The sequence below is a fragment of the Gymnodraco acuticeps genome, unplaced genomic scaffold (genome assembly GCF_902827175.1).
Source record: "Gymnodraco acuticeps unplaced genomic scaffold, fGymAcu1.1, whole genome shotgun sequence".
NCBI lineage: Eukaryota > Metazoa > Chordata > Actinopteri > Perciformes > Bathydraconidae > Gymnodraco > Gymnodraco acuticeps.
The window spans coordinates 269,406-291,275 of record NW_022991767.1 but is presented as its reverse complement, the minus strand read 5'-3'; the positions used below and the strand labels follow the sequence as shown (position 1 = coordinate 291,275).

General features: G+C 40.3%; 1 protein-coding gene across 1 annotated transcript in view; it reads left to right on the top strand.

Moving 5' to 3' along the window:
* man1a1 (mannosidase, alpha, class 1A, member 1) overlaps positions 1–21,870 on the top strand; it is a 190,840-nt gene that overhangs the window by 79,975 nt on the left and 88,995 nt on the right. Inside the window, 1 exon segment of the mRNA XM_034199445.1 lies at positions 12,198–12,278. Within this exon segment, the coding sequence (XP_034055336.1) occupies positions 12,198–12,278 (81 nt within the window).

Sequence of the window (21,870 nt, the reverse complement as noted above, 5' to 3'; positions counted from 1 at the left end):
TGACACATCTCTCTTGAAGTATCTATATATATTCTGTTGTTAGCTGTGTGTGTAACCAACATCGTGCCGTCACCAAGGACAACAACGGCACAGGTTTCTCATTAAAACTCTGAGAAACTCTTGAACCGTTTGAAAGCTCCTTGCCAAGGACATATGATTTTACGCATGACTCCCACGGCCCATAAACTATTTATCTAAAGCTTATGAAATGGAGAAAATGCTTGCTCACCTTGGAAACTTGATGCCACTTTTTAAATGAAGCCTGAAAGACATGTCAATTACTTTTAATGGCAAGAAAAAAGGAAAATATCTGACTTTAGAGATGATATCAAGCTTAAAAAACATGACTTAGCAAAAGCATTTAACACATACATAGTGAACATAGTGATATCACTACCTTAGACTCGCGCTTCTATTGGCTCGCGCTCCAACACATTGTACGAGATAGGCTAAGGGGCGGGACTTCTCTAAGCGGTTGACCAATCACAACAGAGCCGGCCAGCTAACCAATCAGAGCAGACTGGGCTCTGGTTTCAGACAGAGGGTGAAAAGAGGTGCTGCAGCTCCGGCAGTATGAGAAAAATAAAGAGCTTTTTGAACATTAAAGCATGGAGACATGTCACAGTAGAGGCACTACATACTGATACACACCTGATGAGCAGCATGGGGCCCCTTTAAGAGAGACGACACACGATAAGCAGGGAGATAGGTGATTGAATATTGAAAGCCAGAGTGTGGGTTGTGGAAGAATAATCAGTGTCAATACACTAATTTCCTGTCATCACACACACACACACACACACACACACACACACACACACACACACACACACACATACACACACACACACACACACACACACACACACACACACATAATTATTTTAACCTTGTTCACATTCTTGCTTTACTTTTCCTTGTTAATATACTTTTTTACTCTAACCTCTTATGGTTGTATATTTACATCTATTTGACATTTTATTGCATATTGTAACTTGAACTTCTTACGTTTATTTACAAATTGTTATTCGGTTTTATTATATTTGATCTTTTATTGGATATTTTACATTACCTTATTATGTTTATACACATATTTTTATTTTACTTTTTTATTGTAAATTCGTACTTTAACTTCTTATGTTCATATACCTACTTTTATTCTATAGGACTTCTTGGATAAATGTCTTCAATGACTTTAATAACACCGTTAGCATTTTGATCCATTACCAGCAGAGCCCATTAGAAGCTGAGATAATTGTTTCTAACATTGTAATCATGCTGGCATCGGAAAATGACATTAGGTTTCCTATCACGTCATTAAGGACACATTAACCACATCAAATATTAAACACCCAGCAATTTGCAGCTCATTATGTGCATTATATAATTTCCTGATTATAAAATCATCATATTGCATTTATAATGCCTTATGTTAGGAAAATATCTGATTAAAGTTAATTGAAGTTTAAAGTGTGATTTATAATTCTCACATTTTATGACTCATTTTCTAGCTTAGATAGGGGGATGGAAAAGTGCGGCAACATCAAGGCCTTTTCACACACACACACACACACACACACACACACACACACACACACACACACACACACACACACACACACACACACACACACACACACACACACACACCTCTTTATGGATAAGTAAGAGAAATCGAACTCTCCTGTGTTTGATATGAGCTTGCTTTCTACTTTAAGATTGTTTTCTAGCTTAGTTTCCATGCATTCTTTATTTCACGCCCATGGCAAAATAGTAAGCCATTAACCTTCTATTTTTTAGTGGCTAAGCATACAAAATATTACACTTAAGAGTTAAGACCCTGGGGAAATCTTACATGGACAATTTAGAATCAGCTCAATGACATAACGTGTAGATATATCTTCAAAAAAAGCACAAACTCACACTTTGATGTATGCTTTAATTGTAAAAGCATTATCATTATAATATCCCCGTTAAGAGCTCCTCATTAAGAAGAAAACAATGTCTCCAAGTGTAGTCGTAACTGCGAATATTCCTGATATTATATAAGGTATTGCTTCCTCGGCCAAAGAATGTGTACATGAAGCATGCTATAATATAGTCAAATATGCCTTCAGGTGAGCGTTAATCCTCCTTACTGTTCTGAATGCAACATTTAGATGTGTAAGCTTTCACACCTGCTTTTCCCAGCAGCCCCCTGTGCATCATTCAGAGCTTTCCAGCAGCAGTGGTCCTATCATTCAAACAGCATCGTCACAGCAGGAGGTCCGTTGTTTTCTGATGTGCTGAGTTCACTTGCTGCTGTAGAATAACGTTGACACTTAGCGATACCTTTAATACCCCGCACTCTTTCTGCATAGCTTTAGAATAAGTGCTTTTTAAAGACGAGGCTGTAACTGTGAAGCACCATGGGAAGGCAACATTTTAATCCATTTAGGTTTCCTAATGTTACTAAAGAGGCATTAAAGTGTTTTAATACATTTAGACATTTCGTCTCACTTACTGTTCCTGGAGACATTTCTCTGAAAGGTTGCTTGGACAACATTGATTTTATTGCATCTGACAGCAACCTAAGTTACATGGTAGTGATTGCAATACATAAATATGACATTGTCGTGAAGAAATGAAAGGTCCCCTAATATGAAAAATCCACTTGTTCATGTCTTTTATACATCACCATGTGTCCCCTCTTCTTCATGTCTCTTCTACATCAACATGTGTCCCCTCTTCTTCATGTCTCTTCTACATCAACATGTGTCCCCTCTTCTTCATGTCTCTTCTACATCAACATGTGTCCCCTCTTCTTCATGTCTCTTCTCATCAACATGTGTCCCCTCTTCTTCATGTCTCTTCTACATCAACATGTGTCCCCTCTTCTTCATGTCTCTTCTACATCAACATGTGTCCCCTCTTCTTCATGTCTCTTCTACATCAACATGTGTCCCCTCTTCTTCATGTCTCTTCTACATCAACATGTGTCTCCTTGTTCTTCATGTCTCTTCTACATCAACATGTGTCCCCTCTTTCTTCATGTCTCTTCTACATCAACATGTGTCCCCTCTTCTTCATGTCTCTTCTACATCAAATGTGTCCCCTCTTCTTCATGTCTCTTCTACATCAACATGTGTCCCCTCTTCTTCATGTCTCTTCTACATCAACATGTGTCCCCTCTTCTCCATGTCTCTCTACTATCAACATGTGTCCCTCTCTTCTTCATGTCTCTTCTACATCAACATGTGTCCCCTCTTCTTCATGTCTCTTCTACATCAACATGTGGTCCCTCTCTTCTTCATGTCTCTTCTACATCAACATGTGTCCCCTCTTCTTCAGTCTCTTTACATCAAACAGTGTCCCCTCTTCTTCATGTCTTCTACATTCAACATGTGTCCCCCTCTTCTTCATGTCTCTTATACATCAACATGTGTCCCCCTCTTCTCCATGTCTCTTCTTACATCAACATGTGTCCCCTCTTCTTCATGTCTCTTCTACATCAACATGTGTCCCTATTTCTTCATGTCTCTTTCTACATCAACATGTGTCCCCTCTTCTTCATGTCTCTTCTAATCAAATGTGTCCCCTCTTCTTCATGTCTCTTCTACATCAACATGTGTCCCTCTCTCATGTCTCTTTCTACACCAACATGTCGTCCCCTCTTCTTCATGTCTCTTCTACATCAACATGTGTCCCCTCTTCTTCATGTCTCTTCTACATCAGCATGTGTCCCCTCTTCTTCATGTCTCTTCTACATCAACATGTGTCCCCTCTTCTTCATGTCTCTTCTACATCAACATGTGTCCCCTCTTCTTCATGTCTCTTCTACATCAACATGTGTCCCCACTTCTTCATGTCTCTTCTACATCAACATGTGTCCCCTCTTCTTCATGTCTCTTCTACATCAACATGTGTCCCCTCTTCTTCATGTCTCTTCTACATCAACATGTGTCCCCTCTGTGTAAAGAGACTCTGAAAGTTTCAGGAACAAAGATTCTCTCTCTTTTTGATCCATTTCTATAAAAACCTGTCTGAAAATGAGCTGATCAGATTTTGGCCACTTTATGATGTCATAACGATATTTTGTCTTGTGTAACCATTAGCCAATCAGCAACCAAGGTACCCCCCCCCCCCACCTTATCACCTGAATCTCCTCCTAGAGCACCATTGTGTTCTTTTTAACCAAATCTCTCTCAGAGGGGCGTGGGGAGGGGCTCCTTATTTTCATCTAAAGTAACAGACAGGGAATCAGCACTTTGGAAACAGGGCTGAAACAGAGGGGATTATGGGTAATGGTGCAATGATCTGTTTGGTGTTTGGTTTTGGGACCAAAGTCCTTGGCAGACAGATGGGACTTGAGGGCCCTTTTTGAAGACGTCAAGCGTGGGGATGTTGTGGATCTCCGCAGGGAGAGCGTTCCAGAGAGTGGGGGCTGCCATACTGAAGGCTCTATCCCCGAAGGTTCACAGGTTGGTGCGGGGGGCCAGAGTCTGTAGACTGCAGGTTCCGGGGTGGGGCATGTGGGAAAAACAGCGAGCCAGCTAGCAGCTAGCACCATTAGCCTGGTAGAAACCGGTCCTCGAACCACAGAAGTGGTGATGGAAAACACCCCAGTTGAGATGGGGTGTAGCAGAGCACGACGGTGAGCTCGTTTTGCTAATGGCAGGACGGCAGAGGCTAGGAGCTAAACAGCAGCCAAACATAATCGGCTGAGCAACGGAGAAGGCAGAAACACAAAACCAGAGCAGAGCAATCTTTTCGCTGTGTATGTGAAAAAGAATTGACGGCAGGGAGTGATAGACACGAGGAATAAGCGTTGGCAAGAAGAGCGGCGAAAAACACGCCAGCGTCCCCTCTAGCTTTAGAGACATGTTCTGTATATATCTGAGACCTATAATATATTGATGAAAAACAGTATGATAGGGGAACTTTAAAGTTCGATCACACTGAGAAACTATCATGGACACATTTTTTAACAGATTACATTAAAAATAAAGAGTAACGAACGTTGTGTTTCTTTCTGACATTTGCTTCGATATTAGATCTTATGAAGCAACGATATGCTTTTTAAATCTCTATCCTTGTGTGGGTGGGATTTTCTTTTACATTTGGTCTACCGCGGTTTGTCTTGTGAAGGCTTTTCCCAGGAGAAAAGCACTTTTGTGCATGGGGTATCTTGAGTCTTTTGATAATAACATTTTGCGACTCGAAGGAAGTGATCCAAGAAAGTCTTTAAATCACAGAGGAGATTTAAAAGTGTAAAATGCTGCCATTGAGCCAGAACTTTTAGGACTCTCTAAGGGTCCCATATTGTAAAAAGTGCGATTTTCATGCCTTTTTTTTATCATAAAGCCGGTTTAAATGCTATATAATACTGTACATGTATAAAAAATGGTCAATCCATGAAGAAATGCACATTATTCAGAGACTATGCATTCAAATGAGCCCTCAGGAGTTTTGAAACATGCTAAAATGGCGTGTTTCAGACAGAGAAAGCATAAATAAGTAGTTGTTTGAACATAGCAAATTGTTCATAGACCATAAAACACAAGTTTGAACTGTCGGTCTGACGTGTTAAAATGATTCAGTGATTCAGAAAAGAGAGAAAAATGTATAACAAGAGACAGAGGATGACCCATGTTTACTAAACAACAAGGGGAGATGGTTAAGGACTTGGACTCTTTGCCAAGAAGACATGGAGAAACAGATGGAGCGAAGGAGGAAATGCAAATATTCTTGATGTCTTTATGCAACGTGTCTGCGTCAAACAACTGTCTCTAAGCTAAAGTAAACGTGTTCTGATGGGCAGGTTTCTGTGCTTTTTATAAAACACTGTAAATAGTTATTTTCTCATAAACACTGGGTCAGTGTTCATTTTGGCAGCTATTTTTGATTTAGTCTTTAGACGAAAATGGTTATTAGTTTTAGTCACATTTTAGTCCTTTTTATCCTTCATAGTTTTAGTCGACGAAAACTCAAAACGTTTTAGTCGATGAAAAATCATTACATGTTACTTTTAGTTAAAATGTTTTCTCTCTTCAAACCAATTCAGTTCAAATACAGGAATCTGAAATTGGAATCAATGTGACAGCATCAAGTGTTGAAATTCCTAAAGCAACATTTCACTCTCTTAACACTTTACTTCTGTAACATCTAGGGATGGGTATCGTTAAGGTTTTTAACGGTACTACTACTCTTTCAAATCTGTGCAAGCCGCTAGGGTGTATGTTAGGCCCCGCACACAGAGAGAGAGAGAGTTAGGCCCCGCACACAGAGAGAGAGAGTTAGGCCCTGCACACAGAGAGAGAGAGTTAGGCCCTGCACACAGAGAGAGAGAGTTAGGCCCCGCCCCCCGCACACAGAGAGAGAGTTAGGCCCCGCCCCCCGCACACAGAGAGAGAGTTAGGCCCCGCCCCCCACACACAGAGAGACACAGGGAGATCGCTCTTCTGGAGTGAAGACAGCAGAAATAATGATATTGCAAGTTAGAAACGTAAGATGCATTTTGACAAGCCGGACACTTGGGGGAAAATATGCTGCATTTTGAATGTCCAATAGTCAACCATTAACACCTTAGTCCCGTCTTGTCTCATCAACGAAAACTAAATATACATTTCGTCATAGTTTTTATTATCAAGAATCCATTTTTAGCTCGTCATCGTCTCGTCTTAGTCATGTAAAAAAGGTAGTTGATGAAATTAACACTGCTGTGGGTATAATAATCGTATTTAAGGCCCAAACTTTGAGAGTGTATTGGTGTCACCATAATACATATCCGTTAAACTGCACACCTTGTTTTCGTGTAAAACCAGTCACTAGCACGACTCTTATCTTCTGAGTGAAATGTTGTTTTCTTTTCATTTAAAACCTGACAGAAGAGGATTGTAGCTCCAACACCTCTCACTGCAGGAGCGACACAGTTCACACTGCAATTTATTTCTACACAAACAGCACTTTTAAATCTATTTAAAGAGAAAGCACAGAGGTACAGTTTATATCCCTCCTGAGACGTCCTGTGTCAGACAAAACGCTCTGAAACTAAAATTACAGTCAAAATCTATAAAGAGATTGATAGGGCGGAAAAAAGAAACTCAACATTTCCTGTATTAAGAAAACCACAGGTGCATATTTTTGCTGTTTTATGCTTTAATAAATCAAATACAGGTTACCCCTTGACACTTAAAAAGAACATATTATGCATATGTGCAGGTGTATATCAGTATTTAGTGTCTCTACTTTAAAGAGTCCTCTCCTGCTGATGTTCAGGTGTATATCAGTATGTAGTGTCTCTACTTTAAAGAGTCCTCTCCTGCTGATGTTCAGGTGTATATCAGTATGTAGTGTCTCTACTTTAAAGAGTCCTCTCCTGCTGATGTTCAGGTGTATATCAGTATGTAGTGTCTCTACTTTAAAGAGTCCTGTCCTGCTGATGTTCAGGTGTATATCAGTACTATGTAGTGTCTCTACTTTAAAGAGTCCTCTCCTGCTGATGTTCAGGTGTATGTAGTGCCTCTACTTTAAAGAGTCCTCTCCGGCTGATGTTCAGGAGTATATCAGTATGTAGTGTCTCTACTTTAAAGAGTCCTCTCCTCCTGATGTTCAGGTGTATATCAGTATGTAGTGTCTCTACTTTAAAGAGTCCTCTCCTCCTGATGTTCAGGTGTATATCAGTATGTAGTGTCTCTACTTTAAAGAGTCCTCTCCTGCTGATGTTCAGGTGTATATCAGTATGTAGTGTCTCTACTTTAAAGAGTCCTCTCCTGCTGATGTTCAGGTGTATATCAGTACCTCTACTTTAAAGAGTCCTCTCCTCCTGATGTTCAGGTGTATATCAGTATGTAGTGTCTCTACTTTAAAGAGTCCTCTCCTCCTGATGTTCAGGTGTATATCAGTATGTAGTGTCTCTACTTTAAAGAGTCCTCTCCTGCTGATGTTCAGGTGTATATCAGTATGTAGTGTCTCTACTTTAAAGAGTCCTCTCCTGCTGATGTTCAGGTGTATATCAGTATGTAGTGTCTCTACTTTAAAGAGTCCTCTCCTGCTGATGTTCAGGTGTATATCAGTATGTTGTGTCCCTACTTTAAAGAGTCCTCTCCTGCTGATGTTCAGGTGTATATCAGTATGTAGTGTCTCTACTTTAAAGAGTCCTCTCCTGCTGATGTTCAGGTGTATGTAGTGTCTCTACTTTAAAGAGTCCTCTCCTCCTGATGTTCAGGAGTATATCAGTATGTAGTGTCTCTACTTTAAAGAGTCCTCTCCTGCTGATGTTCAGGTGTATGTAGTGTCTCTACTTTAAAGAGTCCTGTCCTGCTGATGTTCAGGTGTATATCAGTATGTAGTGTCTCTACTTTAAAGAGTCCTCTCCTGCTGATGTTCAGGTGTATATCAGTATGTAGTGTCTCTACTTTAAAGAGTCTTCTCCTCCTGATGTTCAGGAGTATATCAGTATGTAGTGTCTCTACTTTAAAGAGTCCTCTCCTGCTGATGTTCAGGTGTATGTAGTGTCTCTACTTTAAAGAGTCCTCTCCTCCTGATGTTCAGGAGTATATCAGTATGTAGTGTCTCTACTTTAAAGAGTCCTCTCCTCCTGATGTTCAGGTGTATATCAGTGTGTAGTGTCTCTACTTTAAAGAGTCCTCTCCTGCTGATGTTCAGGTGTATATCAGTATGTAGTGTCTCTACTTTAAAGAGTCCTCTCCTGCTGATGTTCAGGTGTATATCAGTATGTAGTGTCTCTACTTTAAAGAGTCCTCTCCTGCTGATGTTCAGGAGTATATCAGTATGTAGTGTCTCTACTTTAAAGAGTCCTCTCCTGCTGATGTTCAGGTGTATATCAGTATGTAGTGTCTCTACTCTCTCCATGCTTTAAAGTTCAAAAAGCTCTTTATTTTTCTCATACTGCCTGTCTTTTCCCTCTCTGTCTGAAACCAGAGCCCAGTCTGCTCAAGGTTCAAAGTTCAAGGCTTGTATTGATCATCTGTACATAGATAGCTACAGTGTAGTTACTGAAAAAATAGTGCAAGTAAATATGAAAAGAAAAATAGTAAAAAAGTGGAATAGTGCGAGTCTATATGCAAGTGACTGAAAAAGATAAATCATTTCTGAATTGCTGCCAGATTAATGTTGTGGATGTTGTTTCAAAAGTTCAGGTGATTAACAGTCTGATTGTTTAACAGTTCTGATTGGTTAGCCAGCCGGCTCTGTTGTGATTGGTCAACCGCTTAGAGATGTCCCGCCCCTTAGCCTATCACGTACAATGTGTTGGAACGCTAGTTAATAAAAGTGCGAGTATTACATAGTGATGTCACTGTGTTAGGGAGAGAAGGATTTTAGCCCTTTCAGACCATTTACATGCACAACAAAATATATAACACACTACAGGAAAGGGGAAAACCCCCAAAAGCATATCAGGTCCTTTTTTAAAACTAGCCATTCATAAAAAAACATCATCTGATTGATTAATCTGGCTGCGGGCCGTAATTAGTTCCAAGATAGAAAAAAAAAGGCCATGCTTAGTCAGTTTTTCTGTTCGCTCTGAAATGGATTTAACGTAGCAACATCAGGAGACTTGACTTTATGCATGCCGACTTTGTAAAGACCTCTTGCAGGAAAGAGATAACGCCACAAAACTGCAAAGTCAACAGTTTAAAGTAGTGGTGCTACTGTTTATTATAAAGGACTACATTTTTGCTGTTGTACTTTTTCTACCATAGTAAAAATGGCACTTCTTATTAACAGCAGGTAGTGGAAATATGATTGTCTATTTGCATCCCTTCTGCCTGTGGGCTGTGGAGGAAATAACGACATTTTAATGAGGTAGAATTAGCAACACCATCTAACTTCTCAATCCGTTGTTTCGGGGGGAAATGACAGGAGACATTTTGTCTAGCATGTAATTTGTTTTTTCCAGTCTATTGTCCTATCTCTGGTCGACAGCAGTGACTTATGAGGGCTGTCAGTCAGGCACACAAACTTCATCGGAGTCAGGAATCTGTTCATAAAGACGTGAGCAGAGAAACGGAGCGAGGCAGAGGAGGCTGCATTGTTCCGTTGCTGAGACAAATGGCTTTGCAAAGTTACATGTTTTGTTATTTGTCACTTTCCCTCTGCCAAAAACCATCCGGAAATAGAGGCATTGTATTTTTAGATGCAGCACTTTGTCAGTGCCATTCAAGGAAGTGTTTGGTTTCCAAGGATTTCTTCTTTAACTGTGGGGACATGAAGCTCTCCAATGCTGTGTGACAAATTGGAAATAGTTCCATTAAAAAAGAAAAGCTTTAAATTGTTGAAAAATCTGTTGCAAACTTTGGCATGTCGTTTTTTCAGCCATGCTAGGAGCTTTTCAAAGGTTGTATTTAGGCATATTGATGATCAGCGTTTCCGCCAGGGGGGCGTCTTGCCGTCATTTGACACCATTATTCAGCTCTGAACGCCCTGAACTCGAGCCGAGGGCGTCCAAAAAAAAAAAGGACAAGGACATCCCTCTGTTGGAGGGGCAAAGGAGTCTGGTGGGATTATTTTCGGAGTATTGAAGATTGTTTCCCCGACATCGGCGGTGCCTGCTACAGGACAACATGGAACGTGCGCGATTTGGACGCGATGGGGGGTGCTAGTGGAGCACGCGTGTGAACTGCGAGCGCCGGCCTCGCAGCGGCGAAACTGAGGCTCCGTGGTAAACTGTGGTAACATGACTCACTAAAAAGAGCCGGAATTCCCATCACTAACCAGGGTGTCCGCGGGGTCTTAAAAAGTATTACAAGTTGATAAATCAATTTAACGAAAATTAAGGCTATTAAAAAGTATTAAACGGCATTTTCCAAGGTATTACATTTTGTAGCTTGTTTTCAATAAGTATATAAATGGTCCAAAGAGGTTGTATTCTACAGTCTGCCTGAATGTAATCATGGCGTAGGTGTGTAGTGTGATTCTGTGTAGTTTATTGATGGCATCCCGTTGGGTTTGACGTCATCTGAACAGGACATCGCACGCTCACTGCTTGATAGCGCGAAGGTCCGTTTACGCCGGTTGCTAAACAACATCGTTATGGGGAAATGCAAGTCTGCGTCCAAATGGTTGGAAGATAAGGAGGAAGGCCAATCAATACTGTATATAGTCAATGTGAGGTAAAGTGTGTCGCCAAGGTAACCGGTTAGAACTCGAAGTCGCGATGAGGTCTTAAAATGTATGGAAAGGGTCTTAAAAAAGGTCTTAAAAGGTTTTACATTTGACTTCAGGATTCCTGCATATACCCTGCTAACATAAAGAGATAGTATCTATAAGGGACGGCTCAATTCAAAATTGACCGGGTGGACGCCCTCTCAGCCCTGGTCTGACGGAAACACTGTTGATGATACTAAGAGATTAGATTTAGATGTAATACTAACACCAACAAATGCTCACAAAGACCATGCTAACATGCTAATGTTAAGGGGGTCTTTTTAGCATTTTAGAATTGGCTAGTTCCCATTGAACACAACCTTTAGCTGAGGCTGATGGGAATGTTGTTTGTAAGTAAATGGTCATGACTAGTATCAGACATATTTACATTTAGTGGACCATTAATGTCCATTACATGGCAGCAAGGCAGGTTTATGTATATACATTTAACTCAAAGTGCTTATATAAAGACATTCATTAAAAAGCCAGGAACATACCAATAAAACAAGCTAAAAGAGAATAAGGTAGATATTAAATACAAGAATAAAACGGCAAAATGAAAAGTCTTCAGCCTTGATTTAAAAGACTTGAGAGATTCAGACGGCCAGCAGTTTTCTGATAGTTTGTTCAAAAAGCAGACCCGTCTCAGAAGACCTACGAGTTCTTGCTGGTTCATAATGTAGGAGAAGATCAGAAATGTACTTTGGTCCATTCAGTGCTTTATAAACCAACTATCAAACAGTGCTTGAGATATTCCAGTCAGAACCAAAGTAGTCGATTTACTTGTCCTTATTTTTATCTACATCGCAATTGTGGCTGAGGAAACAACGACAGAATAAAGCATTACTAAACCAGTCAAGAGTTGAATGTTTTCTGTATCAATTATTTGCTGTTTGAGTCCAAAAATAGCTCTCAGAACGGTGGAAAGCCCACCTCAGTGTAGAGTAGTTTCCCTGAAGTGAAACACAACATTTCTCGCCTTTCTGAGTCACTGTTTGTAGGAGGAGAAATGTGTGTTCATCATCTCATATTTACTTTCTATGTTACAGAATGCAGAGGTGTCTGTGTTCGAGGTGAACATCCGGTTTGTTGGAGGTCTGCTGTCCGCCTACTACCTGTCTGGAAAAGAGGTAAGAAAACCCACTGAAGCTTCCTGTGGAGTTTCCTCATGAAACTGTGTCTTGACTGATTGATGAAACCGAACACATGATGGATGGTTGACATTGAGTGATTGAATGGGTGCTTTTATGTACTCAAAATCTTTAGTTATATCTCTTTTAATAGCTTGTATCCAATCATCTTTTTGATAGGTCTAGTCCAATACCAATCAGTGTTGATTGCTTGAAAAGGTCCTGAAACTTTGTTCCTCTGAGCTTTTGTTTTATGTTGTGGCTGTGCAAAGGTTGAGGACACGGCAATGTTAATCTATGTATGAAATTAAATGGATATTCCCCCCAGGAACGTCCTTGCATTTTAGCAAGAACATCGGTAAAATTAAGGTTGCCTTCAAGGTGCCTTAGATATTGAAAACAGCCATTGTTTCACTGTTCTTTTATAGTTCTACCTTTTTTGAATTGAAAGGGAATGCAAAGGCTTTGGGGGAGGACTCTGTTCTGTAGAGTTAAATGATAGCTTGAGACTTGTTTAATTCAGGAAAATGAGAAAAGAGGAATTCCACCGGGCTTATTGTGTTTCTTATCGTAGCGCCAGTCCTACAATATGTGTCTAAATCTGCTTGGTGACAAGAGGCTGTGAAAATAAAAATATCAGCAGGGTATTACACTCAGATCGTGTTTCAATCTGCCAATTCAGGGACGTCTCTTCTCCTTTAAATCGTCTCTACTTTCTGTCTTTTAATTACACGCTTCAGTGTCTTAATGTATGATAAGACTTTCCCCAAATAACTCTTTTTAAATCCACCCAAAACCTGGTACCTGGAAACGCTTTAAAGTTGATATCTGTTTCTATACTGATATCGCTGGAGGAATGTTGCTCTGAGTCACTTTTATCTTCTCTGCTGTTGACTGCTGCTGTAATCTGTACTTGTACACACACACACACAGGTACTACTATCATAATCTACAGCACCGTTGTAGCGCTGAGCGAACCAGAGCTGTGAGGCTAAGTGCTTCTTTATTAGCAGGAGAGATATCACAGGAAGGATTCAGACTGGGAGCTTTCTGATATCGAAACCTTTTCCCAACCTCAATGATTCTTTAAATGCTTCAGCACACAGAACATCTGCAGCAACATTATTTATTATTAAGTGCTGGATTTTTTTGAGGCTTTTGGCTTTAAATTGGTATACTAACAAGAGCTGTTACTTACAGAACACTTACCATAGCAAAGTTGTTCAAATACAAATAATTATTTAACAAGTTTAAAGTTGTTATTATTTTAATAACCAAAGTATATTATTCATTCATCATTTACTGTAATTATCACAGCCAATATGCAAAACAGTATAACACAAATCACGTAAGTGTTTAAAGTCATTTTAAGTGGGCCCTAAATGTCAGTAAACCTGCAACGGACACACAATTAAATTAATTTATTATTCTGCATATTAGTTTCAGGTTTTGTTGGTGTCATGAAAGGCCAACTGTGTGTTTCTAAAATGTGTTCTTTGTCCAACAAAAAGTATAAAACTCAAATGAATCCAGTTATCACATAAAGAGAAAGAACAACTGCACATATTCATAATTACAAATATAAACTTGAACAACAGAAGGGAGGGATTAGCATTATTGTTTGAGGTCAATATAAAGAGGTAGTGTGTCTGAATTTAAGCCATGTCATACATTTACAATCAAGATGCTTATGCATAACCAGCCAATCATATTCTTAGAAACAAGTGACGAAAGGTGGACAATATATATGAAATGCCACCAAACAATTCCTCAGCAAAAAGCTTTTAATACAGTTTTTTAAAGACAACAAAATGACACAATCATGAGAAATGTTTGAAACGCTGGAGGCCAACTGTGACTCATCATTTCTCAGCAGTCGCTCTTATATCCATTTATTCTTTATGAGAGACTTCAAGACTTCCTCCAGCATTTTATGTCAGCCTTGAGAGGTCGCCCTCCCCTCAGCTGCAGGTCAGGGTGGCGTGGAGGGATGGAGGAGGATGGAGGAGGATGGAGGAGGATGGAGGGATAATAATAATAATAATAATAATAATAATAATAATAAAGCTTTATTTATATAACACTATTCAGTGTTTCCCACAGATATGAAATATACTTGGGTTAAAAAGTTTTAACAACATTATTTATTGACTTTTCATTCCGGTATAATCATTTTGCGCAAAGATGGCACTGTTTGTCAGAGCACTTCATCCTTCTGGGATTTCATGAAGAACAGCTCCAACGCCTGTGTGTATGGGAATGCCTCTGGTGCTGGTCCATTAACTGCCAGTGTTTCCCACAGATCTGAAATATACTTTGGGGGGTGGTGGTAGCGGGTTGAGGTGACGTGCAACAACATTAACCTTTCTGTTGGTCGCTTGTTAGCAGACCCTTCACGCGATAGCAGAGCGAACAGGTACAGGCAGGGTCCATAATGATAGCCCTATAGTTTAAATCTACTACCCACACATGAACATATGGAAATGGGTTACTATTTAAAAAAATAAATGTATTTATTAATGTATTTAGGAACCTATCCATGTGATTTTTAGTGGGGGTCGACCTCAAATCCTCTAGGGGGTCCAGGGGCATGCCCCCGCGGTAAGATTTATTTTTTATTTTGGAGTTAAATGCATCAATCTGGTGCATTTTGAGGGGAAAATAAAGAGACTAGATCTATGGAAACACCTATATTTAACAGAACTGTATACATTTCAATAATCATAAAATCAAGGCCATAACCAACAACATACCATTTCCAATATGAAAAAAACACTGAAACTTGTTTATTAATTTAGTTTTGGTTCATTTATAGTTGTGAGTGTGTCTGTGCTCCTGAATCAGCCTCTCCTGTCTCCCTCCTCTCCTCCCTCTCCCTCCTCTCCCCCTGCTCCTCTTTGAGGCAGCAGCAAAGACTCGTTTTCTCTCAACAAGTTTTAAAAGTGTATCTTGCCTTTTTTCACCTAGTTAACTTTTTATTTATTTATTCATGCATATTTTACTAATCACATTACATTTCATTTAGCTGACGCTTTTATCCAAAGCGACTTATAATGACCGATTACAGGGACATTCTCCCTGGAGTAACTAAGGGCTAAGTGCCTTACTCAAGGGCACACTAGTGGTGGTGTTCCTGGCGGGATTTGAACTCACAGCCTTCCGATCTTCAGCCCACCTCACTCTCCATTAGACCAATCACTACCCTCTCAAATGGAAATATGTGTTTACATAAATGGTGACCACACCGTTTGAGACCCACTGAGAACTTAGACTAAGTTAACTATCTAAACACTCAGAGAGTCCTTTACCTCACCTGAGCTGAGGTTATCCCGAGCTTGAATGACACACAGAGACCAATCAAGGGCTTTGATTTATGATCTGTATGACAGTGGCCATGTCGGCAGGCCACATCATGTGGACAGCCAGTCACCCTGTGAGAGGCAGGCCACTTAACAGGCCAGAAGGAGGCGAGATCAGAGCAAGGGAGCGAGGGATCATTGTCTACAAGTTAATCGATCGCAGATGGCGTCGTGGTCACGGACGAATAAAAAAAATATATATTAAAAAAAAAATTTATAAAAAAAACAACTAAATGGGTCGCGAAATATACTTGGGCGGCCGTTAATATACCTGGGCGGCCCGCCCAAGTATAGTCTATGTGTGGGAAACCCTGCTATTCATACAACACATGCAGCTCAAAGTGCTTTACAAAATGACACATCACAAGTTAAAAATAAACAACAAGAAATTCCCCTCAGATTATTTGTTAAGAGCTTTAAAAAGATACATGCAGCAAAACATAACATTTTATCAGGTTAATAGACAGAAGGAGGTAAAATGATAATACAAATAAAATATAATATGGTGGATGGATGGATGGATGGATGGATGGATGGATGGATGGAGATGGATGGATGGAGGTGGATGGATGGATGGATGGATGGATGGATGGAGGTGGATGGATGGATGGAGGTAGATGGATGAAGGTAGATGGAGGTGGATGGATGGATGGATGGAGGTAGATGGATGGAGGTGGATGGAGGTGGATAGATGGATGGAGGTGGATAGATGGATGGAGGTGGATGGATGGAGGTAGATGGATGGATGGAGGTAGATAGATGGATGGAGGTGGATGGATGGAGGTGGATAGATGGATGGAGGTGGATGGATGGAGGTAGATGGATGGATGGAGGTAGATGGATGGATGGAGGTAGATGGATGGATGGAGGTGGATGGATGGAGGTAGATAGATGGATGGAGGTGGATGGATGGAGGTAGATGGATGAAGGTAGATGGAGGTGGATAGATGGATGGAGGTGGATGGATGGAGGTAGATGGATGGATGGATGGAGGTGGGTGGATGGAGGTAGATGGAGGTGGATGGATTGATAGATGGATGGAGGTGGATGGATGGAGGTAGATGGATGGATGGAGGTGGATGGATGGAGGTAGATGGAGGTGGATAGATGGATGGAGGTGGATGGATGGATGGAGGTGGATGGATGGATGGAGGTGGGTGGGTGGAGGTAGATGGAGGTGGATGGATGGATGGATGGATGGATGGATGGATGGATGGATGGATGGATGGATGGATAGAGGTGGATGGATGTCTGATGTTTGTCCTGAAGGCTGTTGATGGACAGGAGGACTGAGTGTTTCTGCCTCTGAAGGAGTGTTAGTGTCGAGCTGAAACATTGCTGGGTGACTGAGGGGTTTATGGGCGTACAAAGTCAAACACCATTAAAGCCTGCTGGGCAAAGTGATTTCAAATCAGTTGTTTTGACCATGGAACGGGTCAAAAGGCACACCGACATTCAGTTTTACAATCACACAAGTCAAACATGTCGTCCTTGGTCAGTAAACCACAATTTGAATGTGCACTCAAAGCTTTTTTCAGATGAACACATGCTAAACTTTAACCCGTGCTTTTGGAAACACACACATGATAAAAGCTCTTGCAGATAAAGTGGAGCTGTACTGCGGGTACATTTATTAGACTGACATTTTTAAATATAAAACGGGACTAATTGAACACTGGTCAGACATTATGTAACTCCCCATTTGGAATATGTATTAGATGAGGATGTACCTGACCTGCTGAGGTGTTCCACCTCAAAACCCAAAGAGACCACAGACAGAGAGAGAGAGGAGTGGAATAGAAAGAGAACATATTTAATGTGACCTTAGAAACTATTCAGCCTCTTCACTACCTCTCTAGTGTTGCTGTCTGAATTGAAAATGGATTCATTTGAGACAGGAAACGTAGTCAACAAAAGCCCACGCAAAACACTCCATAATGAAAAAGTGTCAGTAAAACACTTCCTTAGACAACTTGTCCTCTGTGGAATGGAGTGCCACAGGGACGCGTCCTAGAACCCGGAAGTGAGTTAGCATTTCACCACTTCCGGTTCCTTCGACAAAAAGCAATGCAATCTCTCCAAAGGATTTATGAAAATATCTGGAACTAAGGTCTGTGGTTGAGACGCATTTAAGAGACGGATCACATTTTGTTCTACGACATTAAATCCATCAGCAGTGACCCCACTGGTGATTTCTGAAGAGTTGACGTGTCTGAAAAACGATGGTTGTTACCAAGTGGCTGAATAGGACTACAGAAGTTGTCGAGGCCGTTGTACGTCATTACGCCGAACACGTAAACACTCCTCTAAGTTAGTTTCTGTTCTGCTTGAAAGCAAGTCCCTGCCTCCTGCAGACTGTTCAAACAAACACTTCAACTTGTTCCATTTTGAATCTGTGTGTTTGAATATAGATCTTGGCGTGACGTTGAAGCAGCGACCCTGCTGTAGTTCCTATAGCATAACGTTAGCATTTTGCTTCTGGCGACTAGATTTATGGTTAGAAAATGATAAAAGTAGGATAGACATGTGGAGATTATCCGGCTGAACAAAACGTGATCCGTCTCTTAAATGTGTTTCAACCACAGACCTTATTTCCAGCTATCTTCCAAAACCCTACGGAGGAATTGCATTGCTTTTTGACGAAGGAACCGGAAGGAGTTTACTTCCGGGTTTAGGACGCGACACTGTGGTTCTCTATTAGTTGTATTTATGTATAGACTTTAAACAACTATGTATGAAATATGATTGGCAGTAGTTGTAGAGGTATTTAGTCGTTACATATTTTAAAGGGATATAGGAAATAGGGTAAACAAATCAAATATCAACATATTTTTGAACAAATGAGAGTATTGAGGGGTTTAATAGGTTTTTAACTACGTGTACTAACAGGTAGTCCGGCTCCAGGTATAAGAGATGCACCTTAAATGGTTTATTATTTCAACCTCTTTCTTTTCATGTGCTGAACTATCAATTACAGAATGGCTTTTGTTAAGAAACACGTTTTTCTTCTTTAACAATGGATCAACTAGTTTAGCTGGCAGCTGCTGAGGTGTCTCCTTGTTATTGTTTCTGGTACAATAGCTTTGTGTTACATGTTTAAAAAACACATTACATTACCTCCCATTTAGCTTCAATTAAAGTGCAATAAAACATGAAGATACAACCTCAAAATAGCACAAATCCTGCAGGCACATTAGCTTTCAATAAGACAAACCATTTTAAGTGCAAGTTGAAGCTTGAATTTAACCGAAAGACATGTGTGGCTTTCTTGTCAAAGAAGACACTAGTATCATCTCTGCAGTTCATGCTCCTTTAAGCTTGCTTCTAAACCGTTAATGTTTCATTTGGATAAGTCCAGCGGTGTCTCTGTGTCTAAAGGAGGTCCGTAAGACACCTAAGAATCCTCTGTTTTGGTTTCGGAGTGACAGAATCTCCACTTTAATCTGGATTGTTCTCATGGATGGGGGAGGCCTCTGGGACACTCATCCCTCCATCAGCAGATTACTCCGTCATACACAACTAAAGGAGATAGGGATTAGTTTTCATCACAATCAAACAATCATTGTCCTTTATTATAATCACTCCAGGATAAGGGGTTTGGATGCAGGATGAAAAGCTCCTCTTATAATGAATAACAGCTTATTTTAAATGCCGATCTTCACAGCAAGGATTTGGTTTGATTCCTTCACACTTTAATTGCAATTTAGTACATTACAATCTTTTCATGAAGACATGCTTGAGGGTTTAAAGTGATTAGACATTTCTTTATGTTGCTTCCTGCCTTGATTTATTCCCTCATCTTTTCTGATTCATTTGCTTTCCCTTTTCCCATTTGTTAATTTTCTCTCAAATGTCTGCCTTTCTTTACATTTTAGTTTTGATTTCGTAACAATAAGAATACTGTTTGTTCCCACTGGAAACATGTCGAAATATACTCAAGATAGCCAGTATGCATGCTACATCAATTGATCTCTTGTGATTTGTTGGTACATGACTTCCTTACAATCCAAAAAGGAAATAAAGGAAATTCTCAATAGTAAAAAAAAAGTAAAATGAATCATTAATTGTTGATGATGGTGAAACTTCTCTATCTCAGAAAATGTAAAAAATAAATCTACCAAGCAATTTCACCAAACTGCAAGTGATTTGTACTTGTTTTGAGGTAGGTTGATTTCATGTATATTTACTGCAAATAAGTATACAATAACAACAACAAGTATATAACATAATTTAAGCATATCGTATGGAATTATGCATCTGTAGCATCTCTCCTTCTATTGTTTAAAATGTAATTCTTCACTTATTTCCAATTAATCAACACTCACCTTTTCCACTTCCTTTTTTCTACAATATCTTCTGTCATACTCTTCTCATGTTCCTGGCTTCCTGTCTTACATATTTGCTGCTGTCCTTTCTCTGTCCTCCCCTCCTTGAAGCACTTATCTTTGATTATTAGGATAACTGGATTTAGTTGATCTCCATACGTCGTTTACTTCCTTCCTTACATCATCCATCCCTTTCTTTAGGTGGTTAAAAGCCTGAGAGTAAGGTACATACAGCCAGAACCCGCTGTACTTTAACTGATCAATTTTTCATCAAAAGGAACGAGGTCTCTTTGAGCCAGAGCCAGAATAGTGACTGAGAGTGACGCTTCACTTTCTCCTTCTGACTCTTTCCAACTACTCTCATCACTCTGTAACTGCTGCTCCATCATCATCTTTAAAGGTCTCCCATTATACTGTTTTCCATCAATATATTATAGCTCTCAGATATATACAGAACCTGTCTCTGAAGTGTTTGGCTCCAAACACCAAACGGAACATTGCAGCATTACCCATAATCCCCTCTGTTTCAGCCCTGTTTCCAAAGTGCTCATTCTCTGTCTGTTACTTTAGATGCAAATAAGGAGCCCCTCCCCACGCCCCTCTGAGAGACATTTGGTTACAAAGAACTCAAAGGTGCTCTAGGAGGAGATTCAGGTGATAAGGGGGGGAGGGGGTTACCTTGGTTGGTGATTGGCTAATGGTTACACAAGACAAAACATTGTTATGACATCATAAAGTGGCCACAATCTGATCAGCTCATTTTCAGACAGGTTTTTATAAAATGGATCAAAAAGAGAGATAATCTTTGTTCCTGAAACTTTCAGAGTCTCTTTACACAGAGGGGACACATGTTGATGAAGAGACATGAAGAAGAGGGGACACATGTTGATGTAGAAGAGACATGAAGAAGAGGGGACACATGTTGATGTAGAAGAGACATGAAGAAGAGGGGACACATGTTGATGTAGAAGAGACATGAAGAAGAGGGGACACATGTTGATGTAGAAGAGACATGAAGAAGAGGGGACACATGTTGATGTAGAAGAGACATGAAGAAGAGGGGACACATGTTGATGTAGAAGAGACATGAAGAAGAGGGGACACATGTTGATGTAGAAGAGACATGAAGAAGAGGGGACACACGTTGATGTAGAAGAGACATGAAGAAGAGGGGACACATGGTGATGTAGAAGAGACATGAAGAAGAGGGGACACATGTTGATGTTGATGATAGAGGAGACATGAACAAGTGGATTTTGCATAATAGGTGACCTTTAAGGCTACAATCCCAAGAGACACCCACCCAGCCTGAAACGGCTCCATTAGACTCCTTTTTTTACTTCCGTAGTATAGTGACAATATGTAAAACTCACGCTTCTATTGGCTAGCGCTCCAACACATTGTACGTCATATAGGCTAAGGGGCGGGACATCTCTAAGCGGTTGGCCAATCACAACAGAGCCGGCCAGCTAACCAATCAGAGCAGACTGGGCTCTGGTTTCAGACAGAGGGTGAAAAGAGGTGCTGCAGCACAGGCAGTATGAGAAAAATAAAGAGCTTTTTGAACATTAGAGCATGGAGACATGTCACAGTAGAGACACAAAATACACATATGAACCTGAAAATAAGCAGAATATGTCCTCTTTAAAGTCCATACCGTACATTTATATGGTTACTGGAAGCTGTAATTAACCCATCTCTCTAATTTGGGATACCTTTTTAGAACTCGTACTATTACATACTTTTAGAAAGGGTGGACAAAACCCACAGTCATTGTTCCGTACAAAAAGGCTTCCTGAGATTCAGCCAAAGCACATATTCAGCTTTCTTTGAGCGGTCATTTCCCAACATAATGCTACTTTTAGTAGAGAAATCCCTCCTCAGACAGTGCTTCCTTTGCTGAGCTGC